At 49.3% G+C, this 20,622-nt stretch overlaps 1 protein-coding gene across 1 annotated transcript; it reads left to right on the forward strand.

Annotated features, from left to right (window-relative positions):
- The first annotated feature begins 2,733 nt into the window (after positions 1-2,733).
- Positions 2,734-19,949, forward strand: CCDC124 (coiled-coil domain containing 124). The gene is made up of 5 exons (XM_081178074.1): positions 2,734-2,842; positions 4,897-5,073; positions 15,386-15,569; positions 16,436-16,550; positions 19,452-19,949. Exons 2-5 carry the CDS (start codon positions 4,915-4,917, stop codon positions 19,654-19,656), a joined length of 663 nt encoding a protein of 220 aa, XP_081034200.1. The 5' UTR covers positions 2,734-2,842; positions 4,897-4,914; the 3' UTR covers positions 19,657-19,949.
- The last annotated feature ends 673 nt before the right edge of the window (positions 19,950-20,622 follow it).

The raw sequence follows: 20,622 nt of genomic DNA on the forward strand, positions 1-20,622 counted from the left end.
AAAGTTCACCAGGCCCGGCCACCCATGCTGGTCCCATAGGTAATAAGAGCCAACGTGGTCACTTATATACAGGGTCCCATAGAAAGAAGGGGGTCAGGTGTACAATGTATGTACATTGTGATTCCTTTTTTAAAAAATACATTCATTTCACACAAATTTTAATTGTACCTTTTCCCACTTAGGTGTTTTTTGAAATTTTCTATTTATTTCTTATAAAAATTAAATGGTAGCCTCGTAGTTGTGGCTGGGCCCCTTTTAACTCCTGACAACCAATATTTTTAGACCCAGCCCACCATTGTGCATCAATAGGAGGGCAGTCATAGAATTGGAAGGGACCTCGAGGGTCATCCAGCCCAACCCCTTGCAATGCAGCTGTCCCATATGGGGATCGAACCCACAACCTTGGTGTTATCGGCACACCGTTCTAGGCACTTGGGCTAATTCCTCTCTTGAAAAGGAATAGCCAGGAAGAAGGATGAAACATTGCAGCTTTAGGCTTTGTTCCTACTGCATGGCTCAGTGCCGGCCCTCTCATGAGGCAAGGCAAGGCGACTGCTTCGGGCGGCAGGATCCATAGGGGCAACAGAAGATCTCTATCCTCTGCTGCCTTGTTCCTGATGTACAGTGGTGCCCCGCAAGACGAATGCCTCGCAAGACAAAAAACTCGCTAGACGAAAGAGTTTTCCGTTTTTTGAGTCGTTCCGCAAGACGAATTTCCTTATGGGCTTGCTTCGCAAGACGAAATGTCTTGCGAGTTCTTGCGAGTTTGTTTCCTTTTTCTTAAAGCTGCTAAGCCGCTAAGCCACTAATAGCCATGCTTTGCAAGAATAAGAAACCGCAAGACGAAAAACTCGCTAGACGAATGCCTCGCTAGACGAAAGAGTTTTCCGTTTTTTGAGTCGTTCCGCAAGACGAATTTCCCTATGGGCTTGCTTTGCAAGACAAAACATCTTGCGAGTTCTTGCGAGTTTGTTTCCTTTTTCTTAAAGCTGCTAAGCCGCTAAGCCGTTAATAGCCGCTAAGCCGCTAAGCCGTTAATAGCCGCTAAGCCGTTAATAGCCGCTAAGCCGCTAATAGCCATGCTTTGCAAGACGAAGAAACCGCAAGACGAAGAGACTCGCGGAACGGATTGATTTCGTCTTGCGAGGCACCACTGTAGATCTTTCTGCACATATTTTGTGGTGTGCCTCAGGCGCCAAAATGTCTTGGGCTGGCACAAGAGGGCAGAAAATGGCTGCTGGCAAGGAATTGTGGGAAGCTGCTAACTGGTCAGCAATTCAAATACATGAGCAAGACTGGACATCCCACTGGGCCAAGCCAGGCAAACAAGCGGCACAGAAATAATAAAATTATTATTAAAACTGTTATTATTAGCCAGAATGAGGAGGCGGATTTGGTGGGAGGCAGAAACCTACTGCGTCACTTATTTATTTGGTGGATCTGTAATGGAGCAAGGTCCACTAACCCGGGTAACTGCCTGTTTCAGTAAATATGTATAGGGAAGCTTTTTAATTATGTTTTTATATATGTTGGAAGCCACCCAAAGTACCTGGGGCAACTCAACCAGATGGGAGGGGTACAAATAAAACAACAACAACAACAATCACCATCACCATTATTATTATTATTATTATTATTATTATTATTATTATTATTATTAAGGATTGTGGCGAATGGAGATGTGTATGTGGTTTCAGTTTGCAAATCAGGATAATTTGAGATTTGAACTTTGTTCGTTGTTTTATTATTCTCGCAAACGTGCTGAAGTTTGCAGGGATGTGATGCAGGAAAAAGCACCTGAAATTAAACTGGTCTTTCAGACCTTTTCCCACACCTTCATAAATTTAGATGATTGGGTTGGGGAAATTTTTATTTTTTTTTAAGGGGGGGACCAATTAGCTAAACGTCATAAGCTGTCCTAAAATTGCAACCCAAAGTGCATTGAAGGTTGCAGCCTTGCAATGCAATCCCTGTGCGTGACTACTCAGAAGTAAGAGCCATTTGGGTCCAGCTGCAACAAGTCTGTTAGCATGGCCAATGCTGGGGGCTGCTTTCCATTCCTGAGCCCCAAACCTTCCTTGCTTCGCCCTGTCGCCTTTTTTGTTTCCTTTTTCCTGTGGTCTCGGGTTTGCCATTGAAAAACAAACCAAAAACGAGACTTTTGGAAAATCATAATAAACCAACGTGGCTTTTGTAGCCGAATCCGCCATCTTTGTGGCGGGCGCTGCCCTTACACAAAGCTTCTTAGGCCCTAAGACAGCCGTTTCCAAGGCGACGGGTCGGCCATCATGGCAAAGGGCAGCGTGAAGGCGATTGCCGCCATGTTTGCGTCGGGCGAGGTCCCGCAGCCATCTTGGATTCACCCATAGAGATAAGAAAAGCCCATAGAGTGTGAGCGCAGGCGCCATCTTGGAGCAGGTCACGCTTTCACGTGAGGAGCCGGCGGCCATCTTAGTAATGGGCACACTGCTCCCTTTTGCTCCCGGGCACTTCCGCGTCGTGGCCGACGCCATCTTTGTATTGGGCAACATGAATGCGAAATGCCGCTGAAGAAGTGGGGAGGGGGGCGTTTCTTTCTTTTCCTTCCCCACACATCACTAGCCCTCCGGTCTGCCGTGAGGAAGCGAAGAAAAGGCGGGGGAACAAAAAATTGGGGAATGGAGGGGAGGGGGGAAAATGCTGGCTTTGCCCTCAACAAACATGGAAACCGCCCTCAACAAAAATGGCGGCGGCGGCGAGACTATCCCCCCCCTTTTCCGCGCCCCATGGAGGGGTGGCTTTCGAAAAGGGAGGCGGGGGCGTGACGGACAAAGGCTGCGACGGCCGGAGGTGGAGGCGGCAGGTAAGGGGAGGGTTGGGTGGGGCAGGATGGCAGGGGATTGCGAGACCCCCCCCCTCCCCGTCTTATTATGGGGCAAGGGGCTGCCTTCAGGGGGGAGGGGAAGGGGGAGACCCCCCCCCAAAGCCATGGGGTGGAAAGAGAGAAAGGGAAAGGAGGAGAGAAGAAAAGAAATCTCTCCAGCCTTGCAATGCATTTTATTAGCTCTTCTTATTAATCTCCCATTGAATAAAATGTGCCCTTTAAAAATAAATAAATCAAGCCCTTTGTTTACTGCGTGCCAGCTGCTACTTCTGTATCCTCAAATCACATTATTATTATTGTTGTTGTTGTTATTAATTGTGAAAGTGCTCTTGTGCGTTTGGCATACTTTTGCATGCAGCTCTTAAATTTTGATTTTTTTTGTTACTAAATTATCAGATTTTGCAAATTCTTTTAGGCAACACTCAGAACAAATCTCTCCTCTCCGTTGACTTCCCAGCCACCCTTTCCATGGTGTTCTTTCCTTACTGTATAAAGCTTCTGTATTACTTATATTTTACCCATTATATACATTAATTCAAACTTATTAAACTACTATTTCTCATCTGTTGCTATGCTTCAAGTCCTGCATATGTTTTAACATGACCATGATATATATTTTTAAATAACCCACAAAATATTTCCCTTCTTGAAGAAAATTTTCCTCATTTTTTAATTTAATTCTAGCAGTCTACCCACATCACCTTAATTTTGTTTTTAATCCCCTAATTGTATTTTAGATAGTTTTTAAGTTTTATTTTCAATCGCCTGGTGGTCACTTTCCGTTGTCTAGTCTTTGGAAATAAGTTGCTTTACCATGTTTGCATGCACGTCCTCTGGGATCGTAGTTTGAACTGTATATATAGCAGTGTTGCAAGATTTTTTAGCATTATTACACACAAACTGTAGCTGTGTACAGACACTCCATAAAATTGTTTGAGTTTAATTATTTACTTGTGTTTTATCTTGCATTTTATACTGTGAACTGCGCTGAGATCTTTTGATGAAGTGCGGTATATATTTTATATATAGTAATAATAATAAATTTTATTTATACCCCGCCCTCCCCAGCCAGAGCCAGGCTCAGGGCGGCTAACGCCAGTAAAATTACAGTAAAAACATACCGTAATGGGGGGGGGGGGACCAATTTAAAATACAGGTTAAAATGCAAGGGATCCTTGGAGCAAAGTCGTGTACTTTAGATCAAAGGTCCCAAAATTGTGGTCTGGAGATCACTGGTGGCCCATGGCGTGTCTGTAAAAGTAAAATTTAAAGCCACACAGCACATCACCTTCCTCGGAGGTTTTTTGGGCCACCTGTCATGGAGGCATGAGCTGAGATTCCTGAATTGCAGGGGGGGGGTTGGACTGGATGACCCTGGGGGGACCCAACCCTCTGATTTCATGGTTACAATGGCTGCCACAAGCAGAGAATACCATTAAGTGGTTCCACTTCCCAAAGACCTTCATCTGTTTTCAAATGATTCGGGGAGGGGAGGCGGGGTGTGTGGGATCCAGTGCCTCAAATATGGGGTGTGTATGCAGCCTGTAACTATAGTTACACCTTCCTCAGAGGTTTTTAAGCAGAGGTTAGATGGCCACCTGTCATGGAGGCATGAGCTGAGATTTCTGCATTGCAGAATCCCCGCGACGGGGTGAGCTCCCGTTGCTCAGTTCCTGCTCCTGCCAACCTAGCAGTTCGAAAGCACATCAAAGTGCAAGTAGATAAATAGGTACCGCTCCGTCGGGAAGGTAAACGGCGTTTCCGTGCGCTGCTCTGGTTCACCAGAAGCGGCTTAGTCCTGCTGGCCACATGACCCGGAAGCTGTACGCCAGCTCCCTCGGCCAGTAAAGTGAGATGAGCGCCGCAACCCCAGAGTCGGCCACGACTGGACCTAATGGTCAGGGGTCCATTTACCTTACCTAACATCTCCGTGGCTTTGCTTTTACAGCGCAGGTCACTCTGAGTGCAAAATTGCAAATAAAACAAAAATCACGTTTGCAAACCACTCTTTTGCCCCCTCCCCCCCCCGCCAGGCCAGAGGACCCTGAGGGATGCCCAAAAAGTTCCAAGGGGAGAACACCAAGTCGGCAGCCGCCCGGGCGAGGAAGGCGGAGGCCAAGGCAGCAGCTGATGCCAAGAAGCAGAAAGAGCTGGAGGATGCCTTCTGGAAAGACGAGGACAAACACGTCATGAGGAAGGAGCAGAGGAAGGTGAGCGGGGAGGGGCTGGCTGGAAGTGGGGGGACGGGGGTCCCCCAAGAATTCTCTGCCAGTTTGCAAAGGGAAGAGAAGCAGAGCGAGTTGCCTTAGAAACTCAAACGTATATGCACCTTAAACCGAGCTTGCGGTCGCCACAGCAGAATGCCTAGGCGCCTTTTTGATTCGTTTTTTATTAAATTAGCTGTATAAATTAAGTCGGGAAATAAATACGGGCAAAGCCAAACGCCACTGAGAGAAGGCTCTGAAATATTCTCGTCTGGAAGCTTGAATTCGTTTCCTTCCAAATGATTTGATTTGATGTTTTCAAGTGTTGTCAACTGCTTCGGGGTTATTGTTTTTCTTTAAAATACAAAGTGGCATAGGAATGAAAATGTTCCTTATTGTTTTGTTATTGTTTCTTAAATTTGTATGCCGCCCTATACCTGCTGTTCTCAGAGCGGCTGCAGCAGGAAACCGCAAAATGAAAACACAAAATTTGTCATAAAAATGAACCCAAGAACAACCCAAGAACCCACAACAAGTTCTTCTTTTTTTGCACTGAACCTTATAATGATTATGGTTATTATTCGCTTCATTTCTATGCTGCAATTATTATTATTATTATTATTATTATTATTATTATTATTATTTATTATTTATACCCTGTCCTTCTGGCTGGGCTTCCCCAGCCACTCTGGGCGGCTTCCCACAAAAATTAAAATACAGTAATGCATCAAACATTAAAAGTTTCCCTAAACAGGGCTGCCTTCAGATGTCTTGTAAAAGTCTGGTAGTTGTTTTTCTCTTTGACATCTGGTGGGAGGGCGTTCCACAGGGCGGGTGCCACCACCGAGAAGGCCCTCTGCCTGGTACCCTGTAACCTCACTTCTCGCAGTGAGGGAACCACCAGAAGGCCCTCAGACCTGGACCTCAGTGTCCGGGCAGAATGATAGGGGTGGAGATGCTCCTTCAGGTAGTGGAGATGCTCCTTCTTGGTAGTGGCACCCACCCTGTGGAACGCCCTCCCACCAGATGTGAAAGAGAAAAACAACTACCAGACTTTTACAAGGCCTGGAAACGATGCCTTATGAGGAACGGCTAAGGGAGCTGGGCATGTTTAGCCTGGAGAAGAGGAGGTTAAGGGGTGATATGATAGCCATGTTCCAATATATAAAAGGAGGTCACATAGAGGAGGGAGAAAGGTTGTTTTCTGCTGCTCCAGAGAAGCGGACACGGAGCAATGGATCCAAACTACAAGAAAGAAGATTCCACCTAAACATTAGGAAGAACTTCCTGACAGTAAGAGCTGTTCGACAGTGGAATTTGCTGCCAAGGAGTGTGGTGGAGTCTCCTGCTTTGGAGGTCTTTAAGCAGAGGCTTGACAACCATATGTCAGGAGTGCTCTGATGGTGTTTCCTGATTGGCAGGGGGTTGGACTCGATGGCCCTTGTGGTCTCTTCCAACTCTATGATTCTATAGGTATACTGTGCCTTTGAGGCCATTTAGGGCTTTCAAGGTCAGCACCAACACTTTGAATTGTGCTCGGAAATGTACTGGGAGCCAGTGTAGGTCTTTCAAGACCAGTGTTATGCGGTCCCAGTCCCCAGTCTGGCTGCCGCATTCTGGATTAGTTGCAGTTCCCAGGCCACCTTCAAAGGTAGCCCCACATAGAGCGCATTGCAGTAGTCCAAGCGGGAGATAACCAGAGCATGCGCCACTTTAAATGGGGGGGGGTGCCTCAAAGCAGTTGACAACGCATTCAAACAACAAATCCAGACTAAAACAATCCAGGCTTCAAGAATCTTTTAGATCCTCCTTTAAGTGGCATTTTGCCTTCCCCTTATTTATTTACCAACAATTTTTTTAAACTGCCCCATGGCAGAAGTGGGTGGTGAGAGTGCTGGAGTAGGACCCGGGAGATCAGAGTTCGAATCCCCACTCCATCATGGGCAACCTTGGAGTCGGTGGGCATCTTCTGGCATTCCTAAGGAGATCAAACACTCTGTGAATTGCGCAACATGAGACAAGTAATGTGGTTTTGTGACTCTTCTGACCGGGCTGACTTCCTCCTTCTGAGCATTTCAGGGCTTAATCACTTCTCTGGAATCTGGAAGGGCAGGATCCGATCTGGGGTGTGTCACCCTTTCTTCACCTGAAGCCTGTGACTGCTGCCTCCTGTGTTGTTTTTGCCGGGCTAGCAGCACTGATATGGCCTTCCTGGGGCGACAAAGCCTGGGCCGTGGGGGGGGGGGGTGTCTTGGGCTGCCCAGACATTGAGACCCCCTCTCAGCCTCACTGATGGGGGTCCAAAGGAACGGAAAGCAAGACGTTTGGCACCAGCTTGGCTGCAGGAGTTACCGGAAGGAGGCGTACAAGGCACCATCCAACCACCTTAGTTTCTCCACTGTGGATTTGTGTAGAGTTTTTCTCCTGAGCCTTTTCTCCTCCTAAATATATCCCACAAGGCAGCAGAGATTTGGGGTGATAGTTTTCCTTCTAGATAGGATCCCAGCCCCATTGGCCCCTCACGTCCCTCTACAGCATGGGCAGAAACAGCCTTCTTGAACATGGGGCCCACTCTTAATCTCATCCATTCCGTCCACCAGAGCGGGTCTTCGCATGCAGGGGAAGCTCCTAACTCACCGAGGGTCTGAGATCCATCGGCTCCCCTCACCTGTTTCAGCCGGCCAGTCGAAGCCGTTCTGGGATTGTGGCCGCTGTCGCCTGCTGACAGCTTCCAGGAGCCACAGGTGAATGCTGAATGCAGGTGGGAAAACAACCCCAGGAGGAGCACAAAATGTCCCCTGCCATAAGTATTATCTCTCCCCTAACACCCCAGCCAAGGCCTGTAGCTCACAGGTAGAGCTACACTCTACTTTAGGTGTGTGAAAGGTCCCTACCGCAATCCCCTGGTATAATAATACCACCACTACTAATAGTAATAATAACAGGGTCAGCGGTTCGAATCCCCACGATGGGGTGAGCTCCCGTTTCTCAGTCCCTGCTCCTGCCAACCTAGCAGTTTGAAAGCACGCCAGATAGCACGTAGATAAATAGGTACCACTCTGGCGGGAAGGTAAACGGCGTTTCCGTGCGCTGCTCTGGTTCGCCAGAAGAGGCTGAGTCATGCTGACCACATGACCCAGAAGTCGTACGCCGGCTCCCTCGGCCAATAAAGCGAGATGAACGCCGCAACTCCAGAGTCGGCCATGACAGGACCTAATGGTCAGGGTTTACCTTTACTTACTACTACTACTAATAATAATAATAATATATTTATACCCTGCCCATCTGGCTGGGTTGCCTTCAAAAAACCCTGGAGAGCCGCTGCCAGCCAGTGTAACCATTACAGGCCTAGATGCACAGATAGCCTCCACTGGTGTCCAGCAACTTGCTACGATCCCAATTTAATCCAGGCCCTTTGTTTATACCTTTGAAGGTGACCTGGAAAGTACAACTAATCCAGAACGCGGCAGCTAGACTGGTGACTGGGAGTGGCCGCCGGGACTATAGAACACCGGTCCAGTACATTTCTGAGCACAGTTCAAAGTGTTGGTGCTGACCATGAAAGCCCTAAATGGCCTCGGCCTGGTATACCTGAAGGAGCGTCTCCACCCCCATCGTTCTGCCCGGACACTGAGGTCCAGCGCCGAGGGCCTTCTGGCGGTTCCTTCCCTGTGAGAAGTGAGGTTACAGGGAACCAGGCAGAGGGCCTTCTCGGTGGTGACGCCCACCCTGTGGAGCACCTTCGCTTCAGATGTCAAGGAAATAAACAACTATCTGACTTTTAGAAGTCACCTGAAGGCAGCCCTGGTTAGGGAAGTTTTTGATGTTTTATTGTGATCTGTTGGGAGCCACCCAGAGTGCCTGGGGAAATGCAGCCTGATGGGTTGGGTATAAATAATAAATTATTCAATCAATCAATCTTTATTACGGCCCAGAGACCCAACAAATCGTTACAAAGCAATGCACAATTCAGACAGCCTACCTCCAGGTTAAGCAAGCATTTTGTTCAGACTTAAAGATAGGGATCCTTGGTTCTTGCAACCACCGATAAAAACTTCGCCACTGCCTATGTTCTAGCATTTGTCCGGTCTTCCAATAGGAACATGACATAGCGAGCCTCTGATTTTCCTGGGAAAGGTACCAGCAAGGGTAGTATCAGTTCAGCCCTGGCCTGCTCATATTTCGCACAGTGCAGCAAAATATGTTTTATAGAACCGATATCTTGACAAGCAAAGTCTGTCCTGGTAGGGAATTCCTCTCAACCTGCCATCCAACACTGCAGAAGGAAATGCATTTAGTCTGGCTTTGGAGAATAACCTTCGATAATTTGGTATTGTCAGGTTTTTAATGTGGGGTGTTAATTTAAAGACATGCCCATATTATACTCCTACTGCCAGCGGACTACAGACTGTGTGTAATCGAGATCGCAAGTCACTGTGTGTATGAACCCATAATTTTTGCTTTAACGTCTTTAGGGCGCCTTCATAACCCAGGTAATAAAGTTGGGGGGGGTGACAGACCAATAGAGGTGGCTTTTCTAGCCATGGTTTTCTGCCTCCTCATTGGTCAGGTGTTGGTACAAACCCTTCCCTAGATCAAACACTGAAATCCTGAGCCAATGTTTTAGGGCAGCTCACCATGCTTTAGTTAAAATTGGGCATGCACCAGCTTCTAATAGAAGTATAAGGGACGCGGGTGGCGCTGTGGGTTAAACCACAGAGCCTAGGACTTGCCGATCAGAAGGTCGGCGGTTCAAATCCCCGCAACGGGGTGAGCTCCCTTTGTTCATTCCCTGCTCCTGCCAACCTAGCAGTTCGAAAGCACGTCAAAGTGCAAGTAGATAAATAGGTACCGCTCTGGCGGGAAGGTAAACGGCGTTTCCGTGCGCTGCTCTGCTTCGCCAGAAGCGGCTTAGTCATGCTGGCCACATGACCCCGGAAACTGTACGCCGGCTCCCTCGGCCAGTAAAGCGAGATGAGCGCCGCAACCCCAGAGTCGGCCACGACTGGACCTAATGGCCAGGGGTCCCTTTACCTTTACCTTTAACAGAAGTATGGAGTTGTGGACACAGTTGGGTACCTGCAGCAGAGATCGTAGAAATTTTGCCTGAAAGCCATGTAGCTTAGGCAGGTCCCCATTATAAATTATTATTATTATTACAGTGGTGCCTCGCAAGACGAAAAGAATCCGTTCTGTGATTCTCTTTGTCTAGCGGTTTTTTTGTCTTGCGAAGCAAGCCCATTGAAGGATTAGCGGATTAGCGCTATTAGAGGCTTTTAGCGGCTTATCTGCTGATCGGATCAGCTGATAAGCGGCTTAGCGGCTTAGAAAAGGGGGTGGGGGATGGGGGAAAAACCAGCAGGAATTCGCAAGACATTGTCGTCTTGCGAAGCAAGCCCATAGGAAATTCGTTTTGCGAAGCACCTCCAAAACGGAAAACTCTTTCGTCTAGCGAGTTTTCCGTCTTACGAGGCATTCGTCTTGCGGGGCACCACTGTGTTACCATGAGGACTAGATAGAATCTTGTTTTATCTTTTGGGGATGGGGCGGAGCTCAAAGAGCAGAGAACCTGTATGTGCCCCCAGGTTCATTCTGCAGTAGCTCCTGGAAGGGCTGGGGAAGACCCCCCCCCCCCCGCAACTGCTGCTGCCAACCAGTGCTAGCCAATAGGTGAGCCAGGTGACCCAATGGTTAGTGTTACTTGGGTAGACGCTGGAGTCTTCTGGAACAGGCAGACAACACCTTTCACGCTCCATTCGGCGAAGGGGCACTTCTCCCTTCTGCCCAGGAGGCGGCAGCAATGGATAGATCTCTCTAGCTGGTTTGAGAGCTTTTGGAATCACAGAGCAGTTTGGATGAATCCTATAGCCTCTCGTTTCCCTTTTGTGGGGTGGCGAGGGGAGGAAGGGGCGGCAAGGACGCTTGCTTTGCACACGGAAGGTCCCAAGGGGGAGGACCAGAGAGCTTAATTAAAGGCACCTCCGTAATTCGGGAGCCTTGAAACTGCGCCAGACCAAGGGCGGCGTTGCTCCCGTCTCGGCGAGGTTCCGGTTTCAGCCCTGCATCTCTGTGACATCGACCTGTCCCCTGGGGCGGGACGCATCCTTTGGATCAGACCAGCTGGGTTAATTTGATCACGCTTCCATGGTGACACGAACCCGCTGGCTCCAGGGATCCAGAGTGTTCTCTGTCTGTTTCCATCCTCCCTCTCCCTCCCTGCCCCCAACACTTCCATCTTCTGTGTGGCAGGAGGTTGGACTAGATGGCTTTGGGGGGTCCCTTTGAGCTCTATAATTCCGTGATCTCGCTCTCTCTGCTTCCTAGCCACTGTGATCCACGCGACAGTCACCTCCAGACTGGATTATTGTAACTCGCTCTACGTGGGGCTGCCCTTGAGACTGACCCAGAAACTCCAGCGGGTGCAGAATGCCGCGGCGAGACTCCTTACGGGGTCCTTGCTGTGAGATCACATTCACCCGGTGCTATACCAGCTGCACTGGCTCCCGGTGGAGTACAGGATCAGGTTTAAGGTGCTGGTTTTAACCTTTAAAGCCCTATACGGCCTAGGACCCTCGTACCTACGGGACCGCCTCTCCTGGTATGTCCCACAGAAGAAGTTACGGTCTTCAAACAAAAACATCTTGGAGGTCCCGGGCCACAGGGAGGTTAGGCTGGCCTCAACCAGAGCCAGGGCTTTTTCGGCTGTGGCTCCAATCTGGTGGAACGCTCTGTCCCAAGAGACCAGGGCCCTACAGGACTTGACATCTTTCCGCAGGGCCTGCAAGACGGAGCTGTTCTGCCAGGCCTTTGGTCAGGGCGCAGCCTGACTCTCCCCTTTCATAAGAACTTGCATGAAAGTGGCCTCCCAATTTTTCTCACAGGCCCATATAAGTTCAGCACAAACAGTTGAGACTGGTGAGCATTTAAGGTCCCCAACCCTAATCTGCGGGTTGCCATCTGATTGGATTTTATTCTGATCCTGATCTGATTTGAGGATGCATTTTAATTGATTGTCTGATTTTTTGTTAATGTGTTATACATTTGATGTTAGCCGCTCTGAGCCCGGCTTCGGCTGGGGAGGGCGGGATATAAATATTATTATTATTATTATTATTATTATTATTATTATTATTATTATTATTATTATTTATTATGCAAGAGCACCTTCCTCTTTCTGGTGAGGATTCAGCCTCGGCCAGAACAGCCAATTTCTCCTCCACCATTAAGTTTGAGCACGATGCCGTTTTGAGACATTCTCAAATCTTTAATGGGATGCGAAGGTCAGCTGCCACACCTTGAGCCAGATCCATTGGCGTCTGTCTAGCTCAGTATTGCCCACACTGACTGGCAGCAGCTTTCCAGGGTTTCAGGCAGACCATAGATCTAATACAAAAAGAAAGTCATAATAAAAACATAACTTCAAAAACCCCCACAACTTGCTGTATATCAAGTTATGCATTATTCCATCACCCATTAGAGTATAATAGTAAGCAGTAAAATTAAATACGTATTAATAAATAACGCTTAAACAATTTGCACCTAGCAGTTACAATAAAGAATTGCTAAACTATGATCAATTTTAAAAAATGGCAAATCACAGTGCATAGAATGAAACATACAAAACTACAAATACTGCAAAGCACAAAAAAAACCATGTAAAGCGATCAAATTGTTTGTATTATAACATAGATAGATAGATATAGATATGATTATTTGTATATCTGAAGGAGCGTCTCCACCCCCATCGTTCTACCCGGACACTGAGGTCCAGATCCGAGGGCCTTCTGGCTGTTCCCTCACTGCGAGAAGCCAAGTTACAGGGAACCAGGCAGAGGGCCTTCTCGGTGGTGGCGCCCTGCCTGTGAAACACCCTCCCACCAGATGTTAAAGAGAAAAACAACTGCCAAACTTTTAGGAGACATCTGAAGGCAGCCCCCTTTGGGGAAGCTTTTAATGTTTGATGCATTACTGTATTTTAATATTTGGTTGGAAGCTGCCCAGAGTGGCTGGGGAAGCCCAGCCAGATGGGTTCGGGTATAAATAATAAATTCTTGTTATTATTATATTATAACTACGTGATTTTATATTGTGAACCTCCCTGAGACCTGCAGGTGTAGAGCATAATAATAATAATAATAATAATAATAATAATAATAATAATAATAATAATAATAATAATAATAATAATATAAAACAAGGGCACACAGCTATTATTATTTTTTAATATATCCCTGAACTCCACTCCTCTCTTCCTGGCTGCTTCTGCTGTTCTCAAAGTCATGGCCATCACTGCCTCCTGTGGCAGAGAGTTCCTCAGTTCAACTCTCCGCCACAGTTGGGAAGACCTTTCTTTCATCTGCTCTGAATCTTCAAATGTTAAATGATCTGATGGCTCATCTGGGCGATGTGTACGGGGGGTGCTTTGAGACACGGCTTTTCCATTTCGAAAGAGTCTCTGGTCTTATTGACTCCTGGTCTTAATGCATCTCCTGGGCTTTTGGATTTGTTGATTGCTATTGACCAGATCCAAAGCGCAAATTGCTTTCTGTACCACCTTGGCCAGTTGGGAGGTGTTAACAGGCATGTTGGGCTTTCTGCGCCGTTGATCTTGGGCTTAGCTGCGCTTCTTGACGAATCGTTGAATGGATTGCTGTCTTTGATTATTTAGGAAGGCTTGTATTGCAGGCCAACTTTCCCCAAACTTCAGGTGTTTTGGGCTTACAGATACCATCCTCCCTGGTATCATGCAACCAGGCTGGCTGGGAGTTATGGGACTTGTAGTCCATGCACAGAGGGAGGGCCATAGCTCAGTGGTAGTGCTCAAAATTCCCCAGGCACAGGCGCATTTTGCGACTGGCGCTGGTTCAGTTACAGCCACATGGAGATCTCTGGGCGGCAGGTTTGCGACTGGCATCACCTGGCTGGCCCCTCCAGCTTTCTTAAGCCAGTCAGCATTTATCTCCCACCTTTTTCTCCAAGGAGTACAGTGGTGCCCCGCAAGACGAATGCCTCGCAAGACGAAAAACCCGCTAGACGAAAGGGTTTTCCGTTTTTCGATGCACTTCGCAAGATGATTTTCCCTATGGGCTTGCTTTGCAAGACGGAAACGTCTTGCGAGTCTTGCGATTTTTTTCGCTCCCCCCCCTTTTCTAAGCCGCTAAGCCTCTAATAGCCTTTTAGCCGCTAAGCCTTTAATAGCCACTAAGCCTTTAATAGCCACTAAACCGCTAATAGCGCTAATCCGCTAACCCGCTAATAGGGTTGCTTCACAAGACGAAAAAACCGCTAGACAAAGAGACTCGCGGAACGGATTATTTTCATCTTGCGAGGCACCACTGTACATGGTTCACCCCCCCTCTTCCCTTAATTCATACAACGACCCTGTGAGGTGGGCTAAGAGGCTGGAACTGACTCCAGGGTCGCCCAGTGAGCTTCAGGACTGAGTGGGGATTTGAACCCTGATCTCCCAGGTCTGACACTCTAACCCCTACACCACCCTGCCTTCCTAGAGCTCTTCTGCTATGGGGCAGCTCTATAAATTAAGTAGGTAAATAAATACGGGGAAAGCAAAATGTCACCTGCCGAAGGATCTGAAATACTTTCCTGAATTTGTTTTATTCTGGATTGTTTTATTGGAAGTTTTAATGTGTTGAAAACCTGCTTTGAGGGTTTTCTCTCTCTTTCAAATAGAAAGTAGTATAGAAATGAAATGAATAATAATAAAATAAAATCAGTTGCCAAAAAAAGGCTCCTAGACATTCCATTGCGGCGGCGACAGTAACCTAGGCTTAAGGTTAAGTTATTTTTCGGAGTTTCTCACACTGGACTTTGCATTCTGATTGTCCCAGTCTCAGTCCCCAAAGGCATCACCAGATTAGGGGTGGGAAAGACCCCTGAGTCGGAAACCATTGCTGCCAACCAGTGTAGACAATGTTGAGGTCAAGTGTTTCTGACTCCGTATGAGGCAGAACACGGCGCTCCTATTCAACTCCATCCTTCATTCAGAATCACGAAGAAGAAGAGGAGTTTGGATTTGATATTCCGCTTTATCACTACCCGAAGGAGTCTCAAAGCGGCTAACAATCTCCTTTTCCCTTCCTCCCCCACAACAAACACTCTGTGAGGTGAGTGGGGCTGAGAGACTTCAGAGAAGTGTGACTGGCCCAAGGTCACCCAGCAGCTGCATGTGGAGGAGTAGAGACGCGAACCCGGTTAACCAGATTACGAGTCCACCGCTCTTAACCACTACACCACACTGGCTCTAGACTGAGGACTAGACTCTTTTCTCTCTCTCCCTCCCGCCCTCCGGTTGCTTTAGGAAGAGCGCGAGAAACGGCGCCTGGAGCAGGTGGAGCGCAAGAAGGAGCTGCAGCGCCTCCTGGAAGAAGAGGATGCCAAGCTGAAGGGGAAGACGCCCAAGCCGCTGCCCCCGGGCAAAGTCACCCGGGCGCAGATCGACGAGGTGCTCCGGAAAGAGCAGCAGAAGGAGAACGGGGAACCCGGTGAGCGGGAGATGATGGGCTAGCGCAGGCATAGGCAAACTCCGGCCCTCCAGATGTTTGGGACTACAGTTCCCAGCATCCCTGACCACTGGTCCTGTTAGCTAGGGATGATGGGAATTGTAGTCCCAAACATCTAGAGGGCCGGAGTTTGCTTATGCCTGAACTAGCGGGTGCTGGGAGTCCAGGTAAAAAAAGGTAAAGGACCACTGGACGGTTAAGTCCAGTCAAACTTGACTATGGGGTTGTGGCGCTCATCTCGCTTTCAGGCCGAGGGAGCCGGCGTTGGTCCACAGACAGCTTTCCGGGTCATGTGGCCAGCAGGGCTAAACTGCTTCTGGTGCAAGAGGACACTGACGGAAGCCAAAGCACACAGAAATGCTGTTTACCTTCCCGCCACAGCGGTACCTATTTATCTGTTTTCACTGGTGTGCTTTTGAACTGCTAGGTTGGCAGGAGCTGGGACAGAGCAACGGGAGCTGACCCCGTCATGGGGATTCAAACTGCCAACCTTCTGATGAGCAAGCCCAAGAGGCTCAGTGGTTTAGACCAGTGTTCCCCAACCTTGGGCCTCCAGCTGTTTTTGGACTACAAGTCCCATCATCCCTCGCTAGCAAGACCAGTGGTCAAGGATGATGGGAATTGTAGTCCAAAAACAGCTGGAGGCCCAAGGTTGGGGAACACTGGTTTAGACCACAGCCACATCCAGAGCAGAGAGTGACTCGCAGAATGCAGTGTGTTAGAATGATGGAGTTGGAATGGACTCTGTGGATGGTCCAGTCCAGTCCCCTGCAATGTACTGCTGCATTTTTTTAAAAAAGGTTGACCTCCAGCTAACCTGTTGTTCCATTTGCCCCCTTCTCTGCCAGGAGAGAAGCTGAAGAGTCACCTTGAGATGCCCTTGGAAGAGAACATCAACCGCAGGGTCCTGGAGGAAGGCGCTGTAGAGGCACGGACCATCGAGGATGCCATTGCGGTGCTCAGGTAATCCACGTGAGAGCTAAGAGCCTGGGAGGCGTCCTGAGGACAAAGCGAGGCCTGTCTAGTCCAGCATCCTGCCCGCACAGGGGCCAGTCAGATGCTCCAAAGCAGGGGTGCCCAAACTTTTTTCAAAGGGCCAGATTTCATGAAGTGAACCCCCCAAGGGAGGAAGGCTCAGAGTCCAGAGAGAGGTGGTGGGGCAACGATGAGTGGTCAGGGGGAGAAGAGGGACGAGACGGGGAGGAGGAGGTGGCAGAAGCTGAAGAGGCAACAGGGCTTAGTGAGCAGGGAGAGTCTGTGGCAGAGACCAGTCCAGAATCAGAGGCAGAAGCTGAAACAGGAGAGAAAGAAGATTCCACCTAAACATGAGGAAGAACTTCCTGACAGTAAGAGCTGTTTGACAGTGGAATTTGCTGCCAAGGAGTGTGGTGGAGTCTCCCTCTTTGGAGGTCTTTAAGCAGAGGCTTGACAACCATATGTCAGGAGTGCTCTGGTGGTGTTTCCTGCTTGACAGGGGGTTGGACTCGATGCCCCTTGTGGTCTCTTCCAACACTATGATTCTAGGAGGGAGGCCAAGAGGCAGAGATGAGTCCGGCTGGTGAAGAGTCACGGATGTCTCCCCCTCCTGTTGCAACCAGCTCCCCTCCCTGCTAGTCTCCCAGAATCAGGAGAGGCATGAAAAGGGCGGAGGAGAGGTTGGTTTTGTGCAGGCGCAGTCTCCGATTGCTTGGGGAAAACCCATGAGGGGAGGAGACCTAGGCAGCTGTCATGGACTGCCTGGATGCAGAAAGGTGGTGGGAGGAACCTGCTGGGGGAACCCCCAAGGGAAGTCCGGAATCAGAGGTGGAAACTGAAGCAGGAGAGGAGAGAGGCAGGAGGCAGAGATGGGTCAGGCTGGTGAAGATGCCAGGGAGTCTCCCCCTCCTGTTGCAACAAGCTCCCCTCTCTGCTGGTCTCCCAGAACCAGGAGAGGCATGAAAAGGGCGGAGGAGAGGTGGAAACTGAAGCAGGAGAAGAGGGAGGCAGAGATGAACCCAGCTGGGGAAAAGTCGCTAAATTTATTCAGAGAAAGAGAAGGCTGAGAGGTGATATGACAGCCATCTTCTAATATCGAAAGGGCTGCCCCATGGAAGTTTGAGCAAGTTTGTTACCTACTGATCTGGAGAGTAGGGTCTGAAGTGATGCATTCAAATGACAAAAAAGAAGTTTCTGGCAAATCATTGGGGAGAACTTCCTGGGAGTAAAAGGAGTTTGACTGTGGAATTAACTCAATTGGGCGGTTGTGAGTTCCCCTTCCTTGGAGGTTTTTAAACAGAGCTGTCATGGATGCTTTAGCTGAGGTTCCTGTATTGCAGGGGTTGGACTAGATGACCCCTGGGGTCCCTTCCAACGCTACTGTTCTACGAATGCAGGAATCACAGCCAAGAATCCCTGACAGATGAGCACCCAACCTCTGCTTAAATCCCTTCCCTTCAATGAAGGAGAGTCCACAACTGCCCAAGGGAGTCCATTCCACAGTCAAACAGCTCTTAATGTCAGAAAGTTCTTCCTGATTTTTAGTCGGAATCTCCTTTCCCGTATTAAAGTCATAAAATCATAGAACTGTTAAGGTCATTTCAAATCCCGGTTCTGTTTTCTGCGGCATTAGCTGCCCCTCCCAGTTTGGTGCCACCTGCAAATTGGATGAGCATCACCTCAATTCTTTCATCCAGGTTGTTTATAAAGACGTTGAACAACAACGGGCCCAGGACAAATCCCCGCGGCACCCAACTGGTCACTTTTTCCCAGAATGATGGGGAACCGTTAATGAGTACTCTCATTAATGAGAACTGCCAACCTAGCAGTTCGAAAGCACGTCAAAGTGCAAGTAGATCAATAGGTACCATTCTGGCGGGAAGGTAAACGGCGTTTCTGTGCGCTGCTCTGGTTCGCCAGAAGCGGCTTAGTCATGCTGGCCACATGACCTGGAAGCTGTATGCTGGCTCCTTCGGCCAGTAAAATGAGATGAGCGCCGCAACCCCAGAGTTGTCTGCAACTGGACCTAACGGTCAGGGGTCCCTTTACCTTTAGGTTCGGTCCATCAACCCACTAACAGTTCCTTCATTCAACTCACCAGCTTCCTCGAAGAATATCATAGGGGACTTTGTCAAAAGTCTTGTTGAAATCAAGTTACCGTATTTTTCGCTCCATAGGGCGCACCTAGTTTTCAGAGAGGGAAATCAAGGGGGAAAATATGATTTCTCCCCCCCCCCCCAGCTCTGGGAGGAGTGGACAGGCCTGTGTGCTTCTCCCAGACCTTCTCCCTGCTTTTGCAGGAGGTGGGGGAATTCCCCCATCTCCCGCAAAAGCCCACAGGAGCCGTTCACCCTTTAAGGAGCGCACGGCTCCTGCGGGCTTTTTGACCAGGAGGGAGAAGGGACTGACATGGCCAGTCATTCCTTTCTCCCTCCTTGGGGAAAAGCCTCAAAGAGGTCGGGGAGCAGCACAAAGGCGGCGCACTGCCTTCCCTCTGTCCCCTGAGCTTGTGGGGCTGGCGGTGGGGGGAAGCGCTGCTTTCCCCCACCACCAGCCTCAAAGATCCCTAAAGCCTTTGGAGCGCAGCGGGACCTTGTGCGAGTTCCCGTTGCACTCCAAAAGCTTGAGGCTTCCCGGATAGGCTTTGTAGCGCTCCGTCTCCCTGTTCTGGCTTTGGGCTTAGCCGCGCAGCTTGCATTTGCTCTATAGGACGCGTACACATTTCCTCTTAATTTTTGGAGGGGGAAAAGTGCATCCTATAGAGCGAAAAATACGGTATACTATGTGCAGCATTCCCCTGATCCACTAAGCTTGTAACTAGATAATTCTTGGTTCCAGCTCTGCAGTTCTGCCATTTCTGTGATTCTCATTTCTCCCCCACACCTCCAGCGTTGCCGACGACCTGGATCGCCACCCCGAGCGCCGGATGAAGGCCGCCTTCACGGCTTTCGAGGAGGTCCAGCTGCCGCGGCTGAAGCAGGAGAACCCCAACATGCGCCTCTCGCAGCTGAAGCAGCTCCTCAAGAAAGAGTGGATGAAGTCGCCCGAGAACCCCATGAACCAGCGGCACACGGCTTACAACAGCCAGAAATGAGACTGGTGAAGCCCCCCATGTGTGGGCGTGGGAAGCGGTGCAGGGAGAAAGAGAGAGAGACCACCTCCTTTTTCCGCCCCCCAACACTGAACCGCCTTTCAAGAACAGCCAAGGCCACGGTGGTCCCCTCCACGCTCCGCTCTACGGATTAAAATTAAGGTGCAACTAAATATTCCCCCTTGCTTTCGTTGACTTCCCCCGTTGGACTCGAAAACCTCCCCCCTCCCCAGACACGCCCCTTAAATTTGGGTTTCCTGATCTCCTGCGGAAGCAGGCTCAAATTGGCTCCGAAACCTTTCCTGCCGGGCCAGATGGGATTGCCCCAGGTACCTAACCTTCCTCTCTCTGAGACAGTGCTGTCTTCACCTGCCTCTTTGTGCTTTGGATTGGGGGGCTGGGGGAGACTCAGGCATAGCAAAAATCTGTGCCACCCCCTCCTCTTCCTAACCCCAGAGCGCAACACTTTGCTCTGCCACGTCGCGTCTCAAGTCGGGCGCTAGTTCGTCTTTAGAGGTCATTATGTCTTCCAAGATTGGGTTGTGGGTCAGTGGGGCAGGCGTGAAAGCCCTTGCAGGGGAAACAACAAAGAAATACCGCCCCCCAGCATTGCAGAAGCGAGAAAAAGCGGGGGCAGATCACTTTGCCATGCTAGCCACCTTAGGGAGAGGAGCTCTTCCTTAGCCTTCCAGTTGTCCAAACTGGCCTTTTACTCTGTTTGTGGAGGGTGGTTTGGTGCAGAGGATCCGTTCAGCAACAACCGCGCACCCCCTCCCCAATCCTGCAAGCCTGTAAGGAGGAGGCCGAGGCTGCCCTCGCTTAGTTCCTGCTCTGCTTGTTTATTCAGTGCCTCTAATCCCTCCAGATACTGCTGCCCTCCATCTTTTGCCACTGTTGTCCCTGACCATTGACCCTGCTGGCTGCTGGGGGTCCAGTCGTGTCTGGAAGGCCGCAAACGTCCCTCCATCT

The sequence above is a fragment of the Podarcis bocagei genome (assembly GCF_964188305.1).
Source record: "Podarcis bocagei genome assembly, chromosome: 18".
Taxonomy (NCBI): Eukaryota; Metazoa; Chordata; class Lepidosauria; order Squamata; family Lacertidae; genus Podarcis; species Podarcis bocagei.

Excerpts from the sequence above, each read along its gene's own strand:
- CCDC124 (XM_081178074.1), top strand. The coding sequence starts at position 4,915 with ATGCCCAAAAAGTTCCAAGGGGAGAACACCAAGTCGGCAGCCGCCCGG. Across the intron at positions 15,570-16,435 it reads GAAGGAGAACGGGGAACCCG|GAGAGAAGCTGAAGAGTCAC; the intron begins GTGAGCGGGAGA and ends CTTCTCTGCCAG. Across the intron at positions 16,551-19,451 it reads GATGCCATTGCGGTGCTCAG|CGTTGCCGACGACCTGGATC; the intron begins GTAATCCACGTG and ends CCACACCTCCAG.